Source organism: Pelophylax lessonae, assembly GCF_965119305.1.
Source record: "Pelophylax lessonae genome assembly, chromosome: 2".
NCBI classification, from domain to species: domain Eukaryota; kingdom Metazoa; phylum Chordata; class Amphibia; order Anura; family Ranidae; genus Pelophylax; species Pelophylax lessonae.
The window spans coordinates 582,927,939-582,950,576 of NC_138769.1; the positions used below are offsets into that span (position 1 = coordinate 582,927,939).

The 22,638-nt window shown below is 42.9% G+C and overlaps 1 protein-coding gene across 1 annotated transcript in view; it reads right to left on the reverse strand.

Annotated features, from left to right (window-relative positions):
* Nucleotides 1–19,712: 19,712 nt before the first annotated feature.
* Nucleotides 19,713–22,638, reverse strand: part of POU6F1 (POU class 6 homeobox 1) — a 220,988-nt gene continuing 218,062 nt past the window's right edge. The window contains exon 10 of the mRNA XM_082247200.1: nt 19,713–21,147. Within this exon, the coding sequence (XP_082103326.1) occupies nt 20,802–21,147 (346 nt within the window). The 3' untranslated portion in view covers nt 19,713–20,801. The remainder of the gene's footprint in view (nt 21,148–22,638) is intronic.

The following is a 22,638-nucleotide window of genomic DNA, read 5'->3' on the forward strand; positions in this document are numbered from 1 at the left end:
AATCCGTAGGAGACGCGAAAGGGTAACGGAATCAAAACCGTTTTGGTACCACAAAGGGGCGTTTCAAATTGCGCCATTGTTCGTTCACTGTCTCGTGAAACTCAGCTGGACAGGGAAAAACCTGTGCCGCCTTCTGGGTCCTGTGAGTCCCAAAGGAAGACTGCTTACCCGGCGGGTTGGGCTCATCCTCTAAATGTAGTGTCTCCTTAATAGAAGCAATAAGCGCAGCCACAGCAGCGCGTTCTTTGGCCAATTCAGGGGAAAAAATCATCCCCATCATCCTCTTCCACCTCCCCATCAGAAGGAAAGGACTGAGACCCCTCAGGGGGGCACTGTCCAAGGCAACCATATCAGATTCAGAGTCAGAGGAAGGCGAATGCCTAACACGCTTTCTAGAAGCCCGTTCTGACATCAACAAGTCCACTTTGGACGCTGAAGTAACTAGTATAGCAGCCAGAGAAGGAGAAGAATCAGGAGTACCTGATTCATTAACCAAGGCTGGGGAAAATTTGCTGTCCTGGGACTCCATGTTCAGTATAAGGACGCTGGCCCTTTAAGACGCGATTGCGGCGCCCACCGCAATGCACTGCAAGTTAAAATATCCCACTAAGAGAGGAAAGACACCAAAAGCAGAGAAATATCCCCCAAACAGCACAAAAAGACCCCCAGGAGTGTTACCACGCTGCTCCACGATCTCTCTTCATGCAGAAAGAGGAAGTGATGTCACACCGCTAGAGGACTAACAAGATTTGGCCTAAGGAAAAATGGTTGCCTATTGAGAAGAATGGGAGGCTCCGGGAAAATGGCAGCCGAACATGTGCAACAGAAGCACCTGCCACACACAAGATGGCGCCCGAAGGCACCAAAAACACTACAGAGAGGAGCTGCAGAATGCCCACAGTGAAGCCAGGCAGCTGCCCACCCTTAAAATGGCGGTCCCACGGTTTTTACACCGCAGCGGTCCGCCGCACCATGACTGTACCCCCAAACACCAAAACAGTGTGGACAGGGATAGGGACCCCACACAGCACAACATGCTCAGAAGCCCCCACAGGGACCGGGAGGGATGCGAGCCCCGGACACAGAAATGAGGGGAGACAGACACACAGAATGTAATCCCCAGAGGCCCCACACAGAGTAATACTCACCGTTTCACAGGGTGTGGGAGCCTCCAGAACACAGGAACCCCCACCCCAGATGGCGGGGGGGGGCGGCAGCCAAGAAGAGGACACGTCTCACGGTCCGAACCGCATGTTGAGGCATCCCAGCGAGGTAGCCACCTCGCAGGCTTGTGCCCCTGAGGAAAGGGGCAGGTCGTTTGCGAGGCCAGGGTGCACACATAGCCTGCTAAACGCTCAATGGCGGGCTGGGAGTCCCTAAGATTCTCTGTCCTGACAAGTCAGGATGACCAGTGCGATTCCCAGCTCCGCAAACGCTGTAGTCTTCTGGAGAACCGACTAACTAAGCGCACAGCAAATAAAAAGCTAGTGATGCAAAGAAAAACACATTGCAGAAAATAAAAGAGATACAATGAAGAAAAGCTGAGACCGTAGCCCCAGCACAGGGATAGCCTATCTTACTCCTTAACTAGGCAGAAGACAAACTGAGTTGGGAAGGCTGATAGCAGGGGGGTATTGGACCAGTGGGACAGCCCTCTACAGGTGTGTCTATGTAAATTACTTTGTTTTTAACAAGTCTTATGCCTAGCTTGCTCCTGTGGATAAGAGGTCAATACCCATTGGTGAAGACTGTATGAGTGGGCGGCAACTGTCAGAGGACGTGTGTGTTATACGCCGATAAATACGGTATATATATATATATGTATATATAAATGTATATATGTGTATATATATATATATATATATATATATATATGTGTATATATATATATATGAAATAAAAAGCATCACTGCTCTATGGATTTTACCACACTTACTTAGACAGGCAGTAGAAGAGATGACACTTCCTCGGTCAGCTCCACATGGCTTCTACAGGTGGCTGTGTGGCTGTGCGGTGAAGGAGAGAAGGAATGCAGATTTCAAATACCTTCTGCACTCCCGCGCAGTTGTGGGTGGCGCCAGGCACATAGAGCAGAGCGGGGGCGGAGCGGGACTCGGGAGCAGCCGAGCTGCCGAGGGAGGCCAGAGGCCCCCGCCCCCGAGCCATTGCATCGGCATCATGGCGGGGATGTGCGATGTGTCAGAGAGAGACATTGATCAGCGGTGTCTCTGGGGGCTGTATGAAAGTAAAGGACGGGCCGCAACTGGCCCACGGGCCGGACTTTGGACATGACTGCCATACATACTAACTAACCAAAACAAATAAGTTCAGTAATAAAGTTATGTGTAATAAAATGGAATGACACAGGAAAAAAGTATTAAACATGCTAACTGAAATGTATTTAATACTTCGTATAAAATCCTTGGTTGGTAATGACAGCTTCAAGGCTCCTTCTGTATGGAGAAACTAGTCATGCATTGCTCAGGTGTGATTTTGGCCCATTCTTCCACACAAAGTCTTCAAATCTTGAAGGTTCCATGGACCTCTTCTATGAACTCTGATCTTTAGCTCTTTTCATAAATTTTGTTCTGGATTCAAGTCAGATGATTGGCTGGGCCATTCTAACAGCTTTATTTATATTTATTTTTTTCTTGAAACCAATTGAGAGTTTTCTTGGCTTTGTGTTTGGGATTATTGTTTTACTAAAATGTCCACCCTCATTTCATCTTCATCATCCTGGTAGATGGCAGCAGATTTTTATCAAGAATGTCTTGGTACATTTTTCCATTGATCCTTCCTTCAATGACATGTAGTTTGCCAGTACCGTATGCTGAATAACAGCCCCACACCATGATGTTCCCACCTCTAAACTTCACTGTTGGTATGTTTTTTTTTTAGGGTGATGTGCAGTCCATTTGACCTCCAAACATGGTGTGTATTATGACTAGTGATCGACCAATAGCGTTTTTTAATGCGATACTGATATTTTGGTCATCGGATATCGGTATCGGCCGATATTTTCGGACATGTAAATATTTTTTATTTTACCAGGTACTCCTTGTGGAGGGATCTGGGGGTCTAAAAAGACCCTAAACTCCTCCTCGGCACTGAAAAGCATTCAAAACGCCAAGTTTGGCTGTTTTAAATGACGTCAGTTTTTTAATGTGGCGCCGAGTACACGGAAGTGATGTCATGACATCACTTCCGGGTTTTTTACATGGAGACCCGATCAGAGCCAAATGCGGCTTTGATCAGGTCTTCTGTTCGGCGGCCGTGCAGGTAGGATGTCTGGGTCATCGGTTGTCATTACAAGACAGCCGGCCATCGGCTATGGACGCCCGTACCGGGGTGATGCGTCTAACTGCAGGCATCCCTCCGGTACAGCACTTTCTCAAAATATCGGTAACCTCAGGGACAGATTCTGATATATTGGAGAAAGTGCATATCGGCCCCCGATATATCGGTGGTGCCGATAAATGGTCAATCCCTAATTATGACATCTAAAAAGTTAAATTTTGGTCTCATCTGATCAGACTATATTCTCCCAGTATTTCACAGGCTTGTCTATATGTTGTGCAGCAAACTTTAAACAAGCTTCAAAATGCTTTTTCATCAGCAATGGAGTCTTGCGTGGTGAGCATTCAAACAGACCATGGCGGGTGAGTGGATTACTTTTTGTTTTCTTTGAAACAATTATACCTGCTAATTGCAGGTCTTTCTGAAGCTCTCCACAAGTGGTCCTTGGCTCTTGGACAACTCTTCTCATAATTCTTTTCACTCCTTTGTCAGAAAACTTGCAAAGAGCACCTGATCATGGCCAGTTTATGGTGAAATTATGTTCTTGTCACTTCCAGATTATGGCCCCAACAGTGCTCACTGGAACATTCAGAAGTTTAGAAATCCTTCTTTAACCAATGCCATCAGTATGTTTTGCAACATATAAGGTTGCAAATGTCTTGAGAGAGCTCTTTGCTTTTTACCCATTATGAGATGTTTCTTGTGTGACACCTTGGTAATGAGAAACCATTTATAGGCCATCAGTTGAGACTGAACCAGCTGATATTAATTTGCACTAACAAGGAGCAGGATTGCTTTCTATTTACTGATATATTTCAGCTGGTGTCTTGGCTTTCTATACCTTTTTGAACCTCCCTTTCTTCATGTGTTCAATACTTTTTCCCTGTGCCATTCCATTTTATTACACATAACCTAATTTCTGGACTTATTTGTTTTGGTTTCTTTGTATGTATGGTGGTGAAAATTTCATGTCAATATCACCTTTAGAAATATATTTATCTAGAAAAATGGTGACGTGTTCAATATTTATTTTACCCGCTGTATATATATCAGCGATATTTCATATATCTATACCTTTGTCCAGAGAGATAAGTTTGTTCCAGCTGCTGAGGTTGGCACAATTTATTATTTTAGAGATTTGGCTGAGTGCTGCTTGTTAGAATTGATAGTACTATACATATACATCATGATTGTACAATCTCCTGTAGATCTACTCTCAGTTATGTATTGCAAGGACCTACATGGTATGATACAAATTGAAGGGATTGTTTAGGTTTATCCCCCATATTATATAGTTTTGAATTGTACAAAGATTGTATATTCAGATTGTATAGTATGTGGCCAGCTTAAGCATTGTGATTTGAGCCTATGATAATAATAATAATAATCTGCTTATTTGTAAAGTTTTACAGCTATATCTTTTTCAAAATAATTTATAAAAAAAAAAAGAATTGGCTTCCATAAGCTGCAGCACAACGGTATTATCTCAACCATCTTAAACAACGTACCAGCTTTCGATATTAAAAGAATCTGGATATAATCCATAAAACTGAAAAAATTAAAATGATCACAAAGTTGAAGTTGCTGCCAATAGTAACCAATCAGGTAGCACCTTAAATTTTATGCAAAAAAGAATTCTAATTGTTGGCTTTTCCCCTGCTCATTTTATTTTTCCCAGTTTTAATGAATCAGAAAGAAAGAATTTGACCAAAACAGCTTTGATATGCATTAAGCTTAAATCCAGTGCAAAAATGATGAACAACCCTTATTTAGCAACACCTTTCCCTAAAGTGAATACTTGTATTTTTACACCATCTAAGGCCGCTTGCACATGGGGCTGTCTAGATGCAGTGCCCCCCCGGCGTTTTAGTGCTCCTGGGAGGACCAGGTGCAGCTTCCAGCCATGCTGAATGCAGCCTGTCAAAGTCTATAGCAGGCTGCAAGTGGACTTTGTACCGAATTGAACCACATTTGAGGCCCATGCCTTCAGAGACAAATGCTCAGATTGCAAAAGACCTGCATTCCGTGCATTAGTCCATGAACACACAAGAAACTAAACAAGTGCCACTCAGTGCATGTCCTGCACCATCCAGCCGCAGACTGCCATAGACTTTGACAGGCTGCATACATTGGGGCTGGATGCTGAACCTATTCCTCCCGGGTGTCCTAAAACACTAGGAGGGACGCACATCAACTAGACAGTCCTGTGTGCAAGGGACCTAAATGTGTTCAGGAAACTGTCGACAACATTTGTGCATTCACTAGTACTAAAGCTATGCTCAGATCTATGGCCTCTAAACAGGTGCACACAATATAAATGGTAATATAGAACAATGTTATTTCTGACCCTATCAAAGACTCTGGGACAGTATTAAGACTAAGACAAAACTACACATTCTAACTATTCTGCATAGTTTGTCAGTGCAACATTTTGATAAATTCACACACATTGTTAAAACATTTAGCAATGTTGAAAATCATAGAAAATGACCTAATGGACAACAATAAATAAACAACATAGAAATGTGTTTATTGACCTTATAAAGAGCCCTGTAGCTTAAAGAGGTTCTTCAGACATATGTTAAAAAATTGAAAGTCAGCAGCTACAAAAACTGTAGCTGCTGTCTTTTAATTAGACACTCACCTGTCAAAGGACCCAATGCTGTGCTCACCTGACAAGTTTCTCCACTGGGCTTTGGTCCCCGGCGCCAGCTTTCTAACTGTGGGCAGATGGCTGTGACTGCTTGTGGCTTCACAGCCGGTTGCTCAATGCGCATGTGCAAGCCGCACTATCTGATTGGTCCCACAGCTTTCAGGGACCTGTGACATGTCCTAGAAGGCTGCGGGGAGAGGTGAACTTCAGCTCAGATTGCCGCATCGATCTGACTGGAAATGGGGGAGTGCATAGGTGTCATAAAAAGGTACCTGCTCCTCTTCCAAAAAAAAAAAAAAAAAAATGAAGTGCCAAAACTGAAGGAGAGGGAGAGGGGGAGGAGAGGAGGAAGAGCGGGACTCCCTGTTTGGGTTAAGTGCTGCTTTAAAGAGACTCTATCACTAAACTCAAAGAGTCCACAAGCAAAGTAAATATTTACCTCTCTTGTTGTCTTTAGGGGAAAATTTCTCTGAATTAGGCTTCTTTCACACGGCCGCTCCGGATTAATTCTCCGCTGCGGGACTTTTTTTTTTTTTTACGGAGCGGATGACACTTGTGTCATCCGCTCCGTGTGTCCGCATATCATCCCATCCGTTTGCGGATGATATGCGGACATAATGTAAGTCTATGGCATTGCGGATGTCAGCGGATGACACCGCTGACATTCGATTTTGCTTCCTTTCCGTTTTTGGACGGATGAAAAAATAGGGTTCTGTTCCGTTCCAAAAAACGGAACAGAACTGAAAGGAAGAAAATCGGATGTCAGCGGATGGTATTCCGCTGACATCCGCAATGCTATAGACTTACATTATGTCCGTAAATCATCCGCAAAAAAATTGGATGATTTGCGGACATACGGAGCGCCCGTGTGAAAGGGCCCTTACAGTGGTGTTCAACAGCACAGGCAGAAGGAGAGGTAATTATTTACTATCTTCTATAAAGGGAACTGTTTGATAGATATGTTGATTTTAGCCATGACATAGCTTTTAAAAAAATCACGAGGAAAACAAATTGCTGCAGTTATAAAGTGCAAGAATCTAGAGATACCTACTCTGACCTGCAAAAGTCTTGAAACCTCCCTGTCACAGGAAAACACAACGCTATTCTGGCAGTCAGAGATCCAACACTACTGGCTACTTTTGGAAATTACCACGGCCTCCTACAACTTACTAGTTACTACTGGTCCATCACTATGACAGCCTGCCTTACTGCCCAATAGGAATGTGCAGGAGGTAAAAATGGGCAGGGAAGTTCTGCAAGTTTAGAAGTATTTTCTTTCAGAATACAAAAAGGAGGGCGATGGGGGAATATAGGTTTGGATTATACAGTAGGGCTCATCCCTAGTAAACGACAAAGGAAGAAAAGAAGTTCCCCACAGGATGAAAAAAATAGTCAAATAGATATAAGGTGAGGTATTAAAAATTATTTTTTATTTAAATACTCATTCAAATATCAAAAACATAATGGTGTGATGGCAAAATGGCATAAAGAAATTGGTATTAAATTGATTGTAGACACAACAAACTGGCAAAAGGCATATATAAAACATGCATGGCTTCATATGAGATACAGTGGCTCACAAGTGAGTATATGCAATACAAGGCGAAACAACGTGTTTCAGAATGATATTCCTTCTTCAGGGGTATCAGATGTCTTGAAATCACCTAACATGTTATAATTGATCAAAATAGTCAGTATGCTTTGTTTAGAGATATATAGAAGTTTGACGAATATTAGTCAAACCGATTCATTCAAATCAAACATGACCAAATATAAGGCCAATGAAGGCCCAGATGATATACTTACATTATCAAAGCCAATGAAAAATCTAACATTTAAAAGCAAAGGACCGGATAATTGGCAGCAGCGAAGAGAAGTTAAACAAGGGAAGGTGGTCCAAGGGTTGCCGCCGCAAAACAATCTCCCCAACAAGATCCAAGACCCCAAAGCAAAGCCAGCATATGGGGGTACAACAAGATTGGATTAGAGACTGTTAAATAAAAAATCATCAATACGGGTCAGAAAAACCAGTGCTGCTGAAGACCTAGGAACAAACTTGTTCTTCCAGATCATGTCACAAAAAAAAATAAATGTACATATGTATATATATGTAAACACACAATCCCACATATATATACATGCATACACACACGCGCACATATATACGCACATACATACACACACGCATAAAAGTGAGCATATACATATACATACACATTGCATGAAAAACATACATAAATATTTTTTAAAAATATAATGGTATATTGTAGTCATAGACTGGGTAAGTATATCTATATATGCATGGGAGTAAAAGCACCCACACATCAATTCCATCTGGGAGTAACCCCAAACATTAGGAGCCCATGGAATCCATCAAAGACAAAAAAAGATAGAGAAATGCAGTACCTGTATCTATATCAATGAGCCCATCAACATGGTGTAAAAAGTCAATGTAGATTGCATCCATAAAGAAAAAAATTAATAAATAAATAAATGAATAAAAGTTACCTATCTCAGCCACATGAAAAGTCCAGCTATGTGTCAGCAAGCACACATTGCTGTCTGAGCCGTGTCCTGCAAACAGATGAGTATCCGACAAAAGGGGTGGGGGGAGGCTTTTCTTATATTGAGGAATGTGCCTTAACCACTTAAGCCCCGGAAGATTTTACCCTCTTCCTGACCAGACCCCTTTTTTCAACTTGGCACTTCGTGACTTTAACTGACAATTGTGCGGTCATGCAATGTGGTACCCAAACGAAATTTACGTCCTTTTTTTCCCGCAAACAGAGCTTTCTTTTGGTGGTATTTGATCACCTCTGCGCTTTTTATTCTTTGCGATATTGTTAAAAAAAAGAGCGAAAATTTTGCAAAAAAATGACCTTTTTAACTTTGTCTTTTAAAAAATATCCAATATACTCAATTTATGTATTTTTTTTTGGCCAAAATATATTTAGCTACATGTCTTTGACAAAAAAAAATTCAATGAGCGTATTTTTATTGGTTTGCGCAAAAGTTATAGCGTCTACAAACTATGGTGTAAATACTGAAATTTACGCAGCTTTAATTTCTGACTGCCTATCTCATTTCATGAAGTGCTAAAATGGCAGGGCAGTACAAAACCCCCCCCATACTACCACTTTTTGGAAAGTAGACATCCTAAGGAATGTTCTGAGAGGCATGTTGAGCTCATTGAATATTTCATTTTTTTGTCACAGGTGTTTGAAAAATGACTAAAAAAAAATGTTTTTTTTTTTACACAAAGTTGTCATTGAAATTATATATTGCTCACACATGCCATGGGTATATGTGTAATTACACCCCAAAATATATTCTGCTGCTTCTCCTGAGTACAGGGATACCACATATGTGAGACTTTTTGGGAGCCTAGCTGTGTACGGGAGCCCGAAAACAAATCACCACCATCAGAATTTCAAAGGGCGTACATTTTTCATTGCATTTTCTCACTACCTCTAACAGTTTAGGAGGCCCTGAAATGTCAAGATACCACAAAAACCCCCCAAATGACCCCATTTTGGAAAGTAGACACCCCAAGCGGTTTGCTGAGAGGCATGGTGAGTCCATGGAATATTTTATATTTCACCACAAGTTTTGGGAAAATTACTATTTTTTTTTTTTTTTACATAACGTTGTCACTAAAAGATAAAATTCTCACACATGACATGGGTACATGTGTGAGACTTTTTGGGAGCCTAGCTGTGTATAGGACTGCGAAAACCAATCAACACTCTCAGGTTTTCTAATGGCGTAAATTGTGCATGTCACCTCTGCACTACCTGTCACAGTTTCGGAGGCCCTAAAATTCCAAGATAGCACAAACCCCCCCCCCCCAAATGACCCCATTTTGGAAAGTAGACACCCCAAGCTATTTGCTGAGAGGCATGGTGAGTCCATGGAATATTTTATATTTTGCCACAAGTTCCGGGAAATATATATATATTTTTTTTTTTTTCACAAAGTTGTCAGTAAATGATATATTGCTCACACATGCCATGGGTATATGTGAAATGACACCCCAAAATACATTCTGCTACTTCTCCTGAGTACAGAGATATCCCATGTGTGAGACTTTTTTGCAGTCTAGCCGAGTACAGGTCCCCGAAAACCAGTCCCCACTTTCAGGCTTTCCAAGGGCGTAAATTGTTGATTTCACTCCTGACTACCTATCACAGTTTCGGAGGCCCTAAAATTCCAAGATAGCAGAAAACCCCCCCAAATGACCCGATTTTGGAAAGTAGACACCCCAAGCTATTTGCTGAGAGGCATGGTGAGTCCATGGAATATTTTATATTTTGCCACAAGTTCTGGGAAATATATTAATATTATTTATTTTTTTTGTTTTTTTACACAAAGTTGTCAGTAAATGATATATTGCTCACACATGCCATGGGTATATGTGAAATGACACCCCAAAATACATTCTGCTGCTTCTCCTGAGTACAGGGATACCCCATGTGTGAGACTTTTTTGCAGTCTAGCCGAGTACAGGACCCCGAAAACCAGTCCCCACTTTCAGGCTTTCCAAGGGCGTAAATTGTTGATTTCACTCCTGACTACCTATCACAGTTTCGGAGGCCATGAAATGCCAAGACAGCACAACCCCCCCCCCCAAATGACCCCTTTTCGGAAAGTAGACACCCTAAGCTATTTGCAGAGAGGCATGTTGAGTGTTTTGCAGATCTCACTTTTTGTCACAAAGTTTTGGAAATTGAAAAAAGAGGAAGAAAAATGCATTTTCCTGTTTTTTCTTCATTTTCCGAAAAAAATGAGAGCTGCAAAATACTCACCATGCCTCTCAGCAAATAGATTGGAGTGTCTACTTTGCAAAATGGGGTCATTTGGGGGGGGGGGGGGGGGGGTTGTGCCATCTTGGCTTTTTATGGACTTCAAAAGTGTGATAGGTAGTAAGGAGTGAGCTCAACAATTTACGCCCTTATAAAGCCAGAAGGTGCGGATTGCTTTTTCCGGGTCCTGTACGCGGCTAGACTGACAAAAAGTCTCACACATGGGGTATCCCTGTACTCAGGAGAAGCAGCAGAATGTATTTTGTGGTGTCATTTCACATATACCCATGGCATGTGTGAGCATTATATCATTTACTGACAACTTTGTGTAAAAAAAAAAAAAATTACCTGAAACTTGTGGCAAAATATAAACTATTCCATGGACTCACCATGCTTCCCAGCCAATAGCTTGGAGTGTCTACTTTGCAAAATGGGGTCATTTGGGGGGGTTTTGTGCTATCTTGAAATTTCAGGGCCTCTGAAACTGTGACAGGTAGTCAGGGGTAAAATCAGCAATTTACGCCATTAGAAAACCTGAAGATGGGGATTGTTTTTCAAGGTCGTGTACACAGCTAGGCTCCCAAAAAGTCTCACACATGTGGTATCCCTGTACCCAGGAGAAGCAAAAGAATGTATTTTGGGGTGTCATTTCACATATTCCCATGGCATGCGTGAGCAATATATCATTTAGTGACAACTTTCTGTAAAAAAACAACAACAACAAAAAAGAAAAATAATTTTCCCAGAAACTTGTGGCAAAATATAAAATACTCCATGGACTCACCATGCCTCTCAGAAAATAGCTTTGGGTGTCTACTTTTCAAAAAGGGGTCATTTGGGGGGTGTTTTAACTGTCCCGGCATTTTATGCTCAATCTTATCCACACATCACCCACTCTTCTAACCACTTGAAAACCAAGCCTTTTCTGTGCCTTTTTGTTTACATGAAAAAATATTTTTTTTTTACTAGAAAATTACTTTGAACCCCCAAACATTATATATTTCTCTAAAGCAGAGGCCCTATAGAATAAAATGGTGGATGTTGCAAATTTTTTTGTCACACCGTATTTGCGCACAGATTTTCCAAACGCAATTTTTGCGAAAAAAATACATTTTTTTTTAATTTATTGCACAAATACACTATATAATTCCAATTTTTTTGGTAAAATTTAAAAGATGATCTTATGCCGAGTACATAGATACCAAACATGACATGCTTTAAAAATTGCGCACGGCTGCGCAGCGGCAACAAAGTACGTACATTTTTAAAAACCTTTAAAAGTCTCTACAGGTTACCACTTTAGACTTACAGAGGAGGTCTACTGCAAGAATTACTGCACTCGACCTGGCGTTCACGGCGATACCTCACATGCATGCTGCAATTGCGGTTTACATATGACACTAGACCAAGGCTTGGGTGCGCCATTGCGTGCAAGCACGGGGGGAAAGGGGGGGGCTTGATTTTTTTTTTTTTTAATTTTGCTTTTTTATGTTATTTTGACACCTTTCCTTTAATATATATATTTTTTTTAATCATTTTTATTGTTATCACAGTGAATTTAAATATCCCCTATGATAGCAATCTGTAGTGACAGGTACTCTTTTTTAAAAAAAATTGGGGTCTTTTAGACTCTAGATCTCTCCTCTGACCTTAACGCATCTGACTACACCAAAATTGGTGTGATAAAATACTTTCCCAGTTTCCCAATGGCCCTGTTTATTTCTGGCGAAACAGAAGTCATGAAATGCTCGTAGCTTCCGGTATCTTAGGCCATAGAGATGATTGGAGCCATTCTCATCTCCAATTAGCTCTATGGTTAGATAATTGAACCACCGGCTGCACTCTCGGGTTAACCGGTGGGACAGGAGAGCCCGAGAAAAACCACGGAAGGCTGCGGAAGGCGGCGGTGGGGGGGGGGGGGAGTCCCCTCCCACTGCATGTAAAAGCAGTCTAGCGGCCAATTACCTGCTAGGACTGCTTTTACATGTAAGCCGACCGCTGGCTGTAAAAAACTATACCAAGATGATGCCTAAATCTGCAGGCATCATCCTGGTATAACCACTCAAAGTCCAGCAACGTACTGGACTTGTTTGGCATATAGGTTTTTTTTTTTTTATGCAGCCTGTGGGCTGAACGGAAAAAAAGAGAACCTATCAGAAATCAGCACAGGAATAATGCATAGTATTACTCATCATTAACCGCCCAAACAACCACCCACTGAATTTAATGATGGGTATACACAACACTATCCACGTATACCAAAATAGGATTTTAACTGCAGTGCTGAAATCAGAAAATCACCACAGCTGCTGCCAGCAAAGGTATCCATATATGCTGAGCGCAAACGCTGTTTGTGTCAGAATATATAAAATCAATGTCGTGGCAGCCGATGAGTACCTGCAAGAGAAACAGGTCACAAAAGAATGAAAAAAACAAAGTACATTAAAAAAGTACAGTAGGAAGAGTAGAAGGACATATAAAATGACTGACACCACAACAGTTTTTGGATCCTTTTATTTTTTTTTTCTAACTGTTTCTTGATTTCTTGATTTGGGACTGCAATCTTCCAGCTTGGGTCTCTCAAAATGTCGATGGACATCCAACATCTTTCGAGACCCTGTGTTTGTGTGCCCTACACTGTGTCGTGCTGTACCGTACACTAATACTCCACTAGTGTATGGTAGCGCTCGAAACATTCCCCGATGCAGACACCAGGTTGGTCAGGACATCTGGGACAATAATAACGGGTGTCATGCCTAAATCCGCGCCTGCTACAGACACGACATCTTCTTTGGGGCCATCTTTGGGTAAGGGTACTCGGGAGGACATGTGAAAAATGCCTCTCATGCAGCCGGCTCACTGCATCTGGAAGGGGAAGTTGGGCAGGCATGCCTCCTGGGTACAGGTAGGCAAGGATGATCTCTTCCTGGAATTCCCGGAAGGATCCAGTTCGTCCTGACGCCCTGTATAGGACAAAGGCGTTCAGCAACGCCAATCGGAATAAATAAACAGACACTTTTTTGTACCAGCGTCTGGCTTTACGGGCAACTAAATACGGCGCCAAAAGCTGGTCGTTAAGGTCCACCCCTCCCATATTAAGGTTATATTCGTGGACACAGAGGGGTTTCTCCATAACGCCAGTTGCCGTAGGGATTTGGACTGTCATGTCTGCGTGAAGGGAGGACAGAACATAAACATCCCGTGTATCCTTCCACTTCACCGCAAGCAATTTGTCCGTTTTCAAGCAGGCCCTCGCCCCCCGACTAAGACGGGAATTTACAAGCCGTTGGGGGAAGCCCCGGCAATTAGGTCGCATGGTGCCACGTGCGCCAATTTGTAATTCGAGCAGGTGACTAAATAGTGGCACGCTTGTGTAAAAGTTGTCCATGTACAAATGGTACCCCTTTCCGGATAAGGGCGACACCAAGACCCAAACAATCTTGCCGCTGCTCCCTATGTAGTCTGGACAGTTGGGGGGCTCCACACAGCTATCTTTTCCCTCATAGACCTGGAAACTAACTGTATAACCTGTGGCCCTGTCACACAATTTATACAGCTTGACCCCGTACTTGGCACGCTTGCTGGGGAGGTACTGTTTCATAGCAAGGCGGATAGTAAATTTAATCAGGGACTCGTCAACACAGACAACTTGTTCAGGGGTGAACAAGGCTGCAAACCGCTGATTGAAGTGGTCTATGAGGGGCCGAATTTTGTGGAGCCGATCATATGCAGGGTCTCCCCGAGGACGACAGATTTCATTGTCGCTGAAATGCATAAATCGCAGAATTTGCTCATATCTCGCCCTGGACATGGAGGCAGAGTACATGTGCATATGGTGAAGTGGGCTAGTGGACCAATATAGCCGCAATTCACTCTGTTTGGTTATGCCCATGTTGAGGGAAAGGCCCAGAAAGATTATAAATTCGGAAACCGTTATAGGTTTCCAGCCGAATGGTCTGGCAAGGGGCGAATTTGGGTTGGCGGCGATGAATTGTTGTGCATATAAATTTGATTGATCCACAATAGATCTGAAAAGATCTTCCGTGAAGAACAGCTCAAAAAAGTTCAGGGGCGTAAAACCAGCTGTCTCCACGTGGATTCTAGGTTGGGCAGTGAATGGGGGAAGTACTGGCGCTGTAGAATCAGTGGGTTGCCAATTGGGATATGCCAGCGCATCAGGGAGGGCACTATGGGCTCTACGGGCCTGTCTTCGAATACGCGGTGGCTGTGGGCCACTACTCGTGCTAGCCACCGCACCAGCTTCAACTGCACTTAGGGGACTCGCCACGTCACCAGGTGATACTGCAGTGCTGGTTGTACTAGGTCCAGGGTGTACTAGGCCGCTGGCGCTTGCCAGGTCGCCAGAAGGATGAGCGGCACTAGTACCCTCACTCTGCTCCATACGAGCACCCTGCGATTCCTGCATTTCAACAACTCCAGAATGGGGTCGGGTACCCCAGGGTCTAACAGGGACCCATCTGTCGTCGGAGCTATCTGTCAGGGAGCCGCTGCTGTCATCTGGTTTGTATACTGACCCTGATTCTGCCAGTGAGGCTTCCCCATCGCTCTCACTTGACATGGTCATTATACTATATATATCTTCATCACTGTACAAACGTTTGGTCATTTTGGTAACTAAATTTACCTGTACAGTGGTGCGACTCACAGGTAATAAAAGCACCTGGTTGTCAAGAAATATTTCAAGTGCTACCAAAAAAACTGCTACTGCTAGCAGGGATCAGGCCTGACTCTGCTAACACAGCGGTTTTGTGTGTTGTGTTTTTTTGCAAGTGACAGTAATCTATTGATTACTACACTTGCCTGGGTGAAAGGGTTAAATGCAGGTGCTGGCAGGAATCAGTGCTGATCGTGCAAACACCGCGTTTTGGGAACCCTAAACTATGGGGGCGCTAGAATGGGCATCCGCAGGTAGGGGCAGGGGGGGGGGCAAATGCCCCCCCCCCCGAAATCTCAACTTCCCCCTTTCAAGTGATTGTTAAGCCACTTCATACTATCCTGTCTGGTCTGTTTAATAATCCTGTGTGCCTGTGTGTCTGTATATGTGTTTTTTAAAAAAAGCTGTTCTTTACGTTTTCAGAGGGCTCACGTGACCCGTCGGCTCTCTCCTCTCCCCATCTGACAGCTGCCTGCAGCGGGCGGGGCCGAGGATTCCACACCAATGTCAGTCGGGAGGGGAGGAGGAGGGGAGGAGGGGAGGGGGAGAGGAGGAAAGAGGCAGCGGGTCACATGAGCGGGGATTGGCACCCTGTAAACTTGTAAAGAATGGATTATTTTTTATAAAACACAGACACAAGAGCACACAGAATTATTAAACAGACAGTAGAGAGGATAGGAAACTTTAAAACTACAGCAGCAGGAGGGGAGGGGTTGGCACTGAAACAGGAGAAGACAGACAGGGAGGGAGGGGGGAGAGAGGACAGAGGAGGACCGGAGGGCTGCAGATGATGGAGGCACTTAAACTGACCACAGTGTCAGGACTCAGCCGCCATGGTATACCGTGGTCAGTTTACAGAGGGGAGGATATAGCAAGGCAGGATCAGCCAGGTATTTTAGGTGATAGAAGGGGCCAAATTTTACAGCAAAGCACTGTGCTGTATAACATGCTTTAAGGGAACAAGATAATTTTTTTTATTTTTTTAGGTTAACAAATGCTTTAAAAATAAATGCTGCTGTTTGCTCTTTAAAATTAAATACTCAAAATAAGAATAATGACTAAGCCCCTCCCCTTCGTGACATTGCTGAAAAGGGCGTGGAGCATGGTTGACTTTAAAATGTTGCCCCCTCCTGAAAAAAGTTCTGCGGACACCCATGGGTGCTAGTATAGTTCTGATCAGATCAGATATTGATCTGTTCAAACACTATACTAGTAATGTAAGTGTATGTGCGTGCGTGTGTGGTAATCAAGGGGTTATTTCTAACTATGCGCCGGGGATCTGGGGGAGGGGGGGTGGCGGGGACCCTAAACCTCCTTTGGGATAGAAACTAACTTGCTAGCGCAACCTCAAGTCACAATCACACTAATACAAAATACAGTAAAAACAGTATATTATGTGTGTATTAGTGTGCAAAGTGACAGGGGGGAAGGGGTTAACTGGATGTGATCAGGGGGGATCAGGGGGTTAAATCTTTATTGGGAGGGGGTGGCGGGTATCCTACGGATAAAAGAAACGGTGGCAAGCGCTAAACCTGGTCACAAGTCACACTTATACGGGTATATAGAAAATGCTATATACTGTATACAGTGTGTGTTGTGGCAGGGGGTGTAGGGGTGATCAGGGGGGGGATCAGGGGGTTAAATCTTTATTGGGTGGGTGGGGGGGACCCTAAACCTCCTTGGGACAGAAACTTAGTCGCATGTGCTAATTCTGATCACAATCACACTAATACAAAAATACAAAAACACAGTATATTACGTTTGTATTAGTGTTGAATGTGATGGGGGTAGGGGTTAACTGGCGGGGATCAGGGGGTTAAATCTTTATTGGGGGGGGTGGCGGGTAATTTAAGTGTAAAAGGGGGGGCCGCAAGCGCTACACCTGACCACAAATCACACTTATACGGGTATATAGTAAAATGCTATATACTGTATACGGTGTGTGTTGTGGCAGGGGGTGTAGGGGTGATCAGGGGGGGTCAGGGGGTTAAATCTTTATTGGAGGGGTGGCGGGGACCCTAAACCTTCTTGGGACAGAAACTTAGTCGCCTGCGCTAATTCTGATCACAATCACACTAATACAAAAATACAAAAACACTGTATATTACGTTTGTATTAGTGTTGAATGTGACAGCGGTGTAGGGGTTAACTGGCGGTGATCAGGGGGGATAAGGGGGTTAAATCTTTATTTGGGGGGGGTGGGGTGGGGGGTAATTTAAGTGGAAAAGGGGGGGTCGCAAGCGCTACACCTGACCACAAATCACACTTATACAGGTATATAGGAAAATGCTATATGCTGTATACAGTGTGTGTTGTGTCAGGGGCTGTAGGGGTTAATCGGGAGGGGCGATCGGGGGTTAAATGTGCCTATCTACCTGTGTGTGGGTGTGCTTGGTGCAATACTCACAGTTAGATGTGCTCTCCTCTCACGCTGGATCCAAAAAGGACGTTGGGAGGGGAGGGCACATCTTCTCTAAGCCTGTGTTTACATTTCACAGGCTTAGAGTGACATTTGATTGGCCTGGACCTGATGACTGATCGGTTCTGAACCCAATCGAGCCATCGGCGGCGGCGGGGGGGGGGGGGGGGAGCGCGCACAGGACCGGCGGGAAGTGCCGACGTAGACCCACGTCACTTTGCATGGCCGGGGCTGACTGCCGACGTAGATAGTCGTGCGGCGGTCGACAAGTGGTTAATTAGTCCCCCTCAGCTGAGAATCATTGTTGCTTTAAGTCTCATTGATTGTCCCCCGCTGGCCATGCAGGGGCAATGGATCCCCTGCATGCAAGCACGCAGGAGGTGCCGACAGATGACGTCGGCATCTTCTCCCACGCTCACCAACAGCCGGCACGTTGAAGGGGCGGACACATGTGTGAATGTGTGTATGTATGTGTGTATGTATGCATGTGTGTATGTATGTATGTGTGTGCATGTGTGTGTGTGTATGCATATATGCATGTATATGTGGGATTGTGTGTTTACATACATATACATAAGTTCATTTTTTTTTTTTTTTTTTTTGTGACATGATCTGGAAGAACAAGTTTGTTCCTAGGTCTTCAGCCGCACTGTTTTTTCTGATTTTCTTTTCTGATTTTTATTTAGCAGAGTCTCTAATCCAATCTGGTTGTACCCCCATATGCTGGCTTTGCTTGGGGTCTCGGATCTTGTTGGGGAGATTGTTTTGCGGCCGAAACCCTGGGACCACATTCCTTTGTTCACCTTCTCTTCGCTGCTGCCAATTATCTGGTCCTTTGCTTTTAAAATCTTGATTGTTAGATTTTCCATTGGCTTTGATAATGTAAGTATATCATCTGGGCCTTCATTGGCCTTATATTTGGTCATGTTTGATTCGAATACTATTTGAACTAATATTCGTCAAACTTCTATATATCTCTAAACAAAGCATACTGACTATTTTGATCAATTATAACATTTTACGTGATTTCAAGACATCTGATACCTCTGAAGAAGGAATATCTTTCCGAAACGTGTTGGGTTTCACCTTGTATTGCATATACTCATTTGTGAGCCACTGTATCGCATATCAAGCCATGCATGTTTTATATATGCCTTTTGCCAGTTTGTTGTGTCTACAATCAATTTAATACCAATTTCTTTATGTCATTTTGCCATCACACCATTATGTTTTTGATATTATAATGAGTATTTAAATAAAAAAAAAAAATTTTAATACCTCACCTAATATCTATTTGACTTGTACCTGTAGGTCGTTATAGTCCCACCCTGAGGGGAACTTCTTTTCTTCCTTTCTCTTTCTTTCAGAATAGGACCAGAAGGGCTGGAGCTTGACAGAGCTAGATTCTCCAAGGAAATAAGAAAAAATAACACATTTTTGTATAATTAAGTATTAATTTAAAAAGTTTCTATTACTTGAAATCTGTTGTATTAAAAATAACTAATCCCAAGAATAAAAATGTAATACACTGCTGTTTATCAGTTCTTAGATGTGGTGGCTGCATTAGTTGTTTTTGAGGATAAGAACGTTTTCAGCAAGTAGAGAACATGTTTGCCTTGCCAGAAATGCAGTCCTTGTCACTTCCTATGAGCTGAGCGGAAAGAAAAAACAAACTGATTATATAATGTAAATCAGTAATCCCATCAACTTCCATATAATAGAGCTATATTTAAAGACCAGCTTGGGGGCAACCACAGCTCCCTCTATAGAGTGGTGAATTAAATGTAGCTACTCAACGATGTGTTATTTGGAGAATAAGTGAAAACAAATGGGGAAAAAGCCTAAAAAGAAAACAAATGCAGACAACACAGAAGCTGCAAGCTCTGAATCGTAGTGTCACTCTATGGCTATATGGTGTTGCAGAATCCCAAGACTTTGAACACAATTACATTTTTGGTCGGTCAGGTAATATGGTTCGAATGCATTCCAACTTTGTGTTTACCTGTTTGTTTTAAGTTCTGTTTTAGCATTCAAGGGATTACTTTTTAACAATGAAAATATTTTTGATAAGACGATACCCACAACTTTGTAAACATTAATGAATCATAGCATTTGAAAACAATACTATCCTAGCATTTTTGTGGAAGAAATGCAGGATTTCAAGAATAAATAAAATGACTTAACACTACTTTTGGAAAACTGCCTTACACTGCATAAGGAATACTATAACATATACCATACCATTAAAAATTGTAATAGGTTAGATAACAGAATTGTTCAAACAAGCACCAACTGCAAAAAAAACTCAATCAAATTTATAACAGCAATACAAAATGCATCCGATGTCACCTCCCAATGATATTCATGTAAAATAGGGGAGGTAATAATGTAAAAAAACCTTCTGGCATATATGCAGTAAGATGTGAACAATGTACTGTCAGATTCCTACAATAAGTTATAGAAATGTGGATTAAAATGGGAAATATTAAATGGGGCTCTATGGCATAACAAAGCTTTGCTGGTTTCTTTGGACTCTGACAGATACATACTACTTTTGTTGGAGGTGGTACTTTACATTAATGCCTTCTGACAACAGTTGCTCTCATTCTTCAACCTAAAATGTCTTTTGAACCATAATGTCAGCAAAGTATTTCCCACCACAGAGGGAAATCGATTTGGCTCTATAGACAATCAATGTATGTAAAATATGTGGAACAATATTACCAGAGTCATCCAGCAAAGATGGCTATTTACCTTTTGCCCCACCAGACTTCTTTCATATAAAAAAGCTACAAGGAGAGGGATCATGTACAAGGAATTGTTGGCCACAGTATGCATAAAGCATAAATTTAGCCACAAAGTGCTTTTACAAGTGAATGTCTCAGGGACCTGGTATATAGGGAGAGGATGAAGTGCTTAGTGCCTAGTGATGGTAAAGAGAATGCATTTCATTCTCTAAGGGATCTGAAAGACATTAAGCTTGCTGGTGTTTTTCAAAGTCTGACGTCGGTTGCAGAACCACACCCTCACCACCTCACGGTCATAGTTAAGCTCCTTAGCAATATCTGTTATTTCTTGTCCAGTGGGCAAGGCATTCTTCTCAAAGTATGTATTTAGCGCTTCCACAGCTTGTGGCGTAAAAGAGGTACGCCTCTTGCGTTTTTTGGATGGCTCACCACCCACAAACTCCATCAGATTTTGTTGTCCTTCTTGGTTCCTCATTTCTGCTTCATTCAACCATTTCTCCAAAACTGGTTTCAACTTCTGGGCACTTTTTGGTGTGATGTCTAACTTCTCAAACCTGTAGCAAAAAAGAAAGGGTATCTACCAATCCCAACTTTCAGATGTTCACCAAACACTTTGCTTTATTAAAGTGGTAATAAACTCTAGTTTTCTATTTTAACCTACAGGTAGGCTTATGATAAAGCTTACCTGTAGGTAAAATGAACATCTCCCAAACATGCACCATTTAGGAGATTTTCTAGCGAGCAGGAGCCGGAGACGTCACCAGGGCATGCGCTTTGAAGGAACAGCATACCCGTGCTATTCCTTTAGAGCTGTGTGCCGTGGTGGAGATTCCTGCATGAATATGTGGGAGGGACATCATCGCAGCTCGACCATTCAAGCGACTGTAGCCCGCAAACCCAAAAGGAAGACCAGGTGAAGATGGGAGCCCTGTCTGCGGGGACAGCGCTCCACTGTAGTGTTGGAGGGCTTAGTTTTAGGATAAGTCTTTGATAATGCGCTATAATAAACAGGCAAAAAATTTGGGGGAGCATACCCATGTATTTCCAAAGCTGCTGCAGCTATGAACCAAAGGACATGTATATTAAAAAAGAATAGCGCGCAAATGCAAAAGAAATTACTACCAAATCTGAAGAGAGTCCATAAATAAAAATGGGGGTTTGGTCCCACCATATGGCCATATCGTGCTCAAGCCCACTACTGCGTCAAAGTACCCCATTATCAGTGGGTCCTACACTATCCATGAAAAAGAGATGAATCCAGCCTTTCTAACCCTTGGAGATAATACTCCTTGCTGGGAGAGATGTGCAAATGCACTACAGGGGACTCCTCCTATATCCACTTGATGGTGGACACTGATTGAGTACAGGTGTGTGTGGGGGGTGGGGAGGGCTGCTCAACCTCGATAGTCTGGTCAGACCGAATACATAATAAACAGGCAAAAAATTTGGGGGAGCATACCCATGTATTTCCAAAGCTGCTGCAGCTATGAACCAAAGGACATGTATATTAAAAAAGAATAGCACGCAAATGCAAAAGAAATTACTACCAAATCTGAAGAGAGTCCATAAATAAAAATGGGGGTTTGGTCCCACCATATGGCCATATCGTGCTCAAGCCCACTACTGCGTCAAAGTACCCCATTATCAGTGGGTCCTACACTATCCATGAAAAAGAGATGAATCCAGCCTTTCTAACCCTTGGAGATAATACTCCTTGCTGGGAGAGATGTGCAAATGCACTACAGGGGACTCCTCCTATATCCACTTGATGGTGGACACTGATTGAGTACAGGTGTGTGTGGGGGTTTTCTTTTATACATGTCTTTTTGGTTCATAGCTGCAGCAGCTTTGGAAATACATGGGTATGCTCCCCCAAATTTTTTGCCTGTTTATTATGTATTCGGTCTGACCAGACTATCGAGGTTGAGCAGCCCTCCCCACCCCCCACACACACCTGTACTCAATCAGTGTCCACCATCAAGTGGATATAGGAGGAGTCCCCTGTAGTGCATTTGCACATCTCTCCCAGCAAGGAGTATTATCTC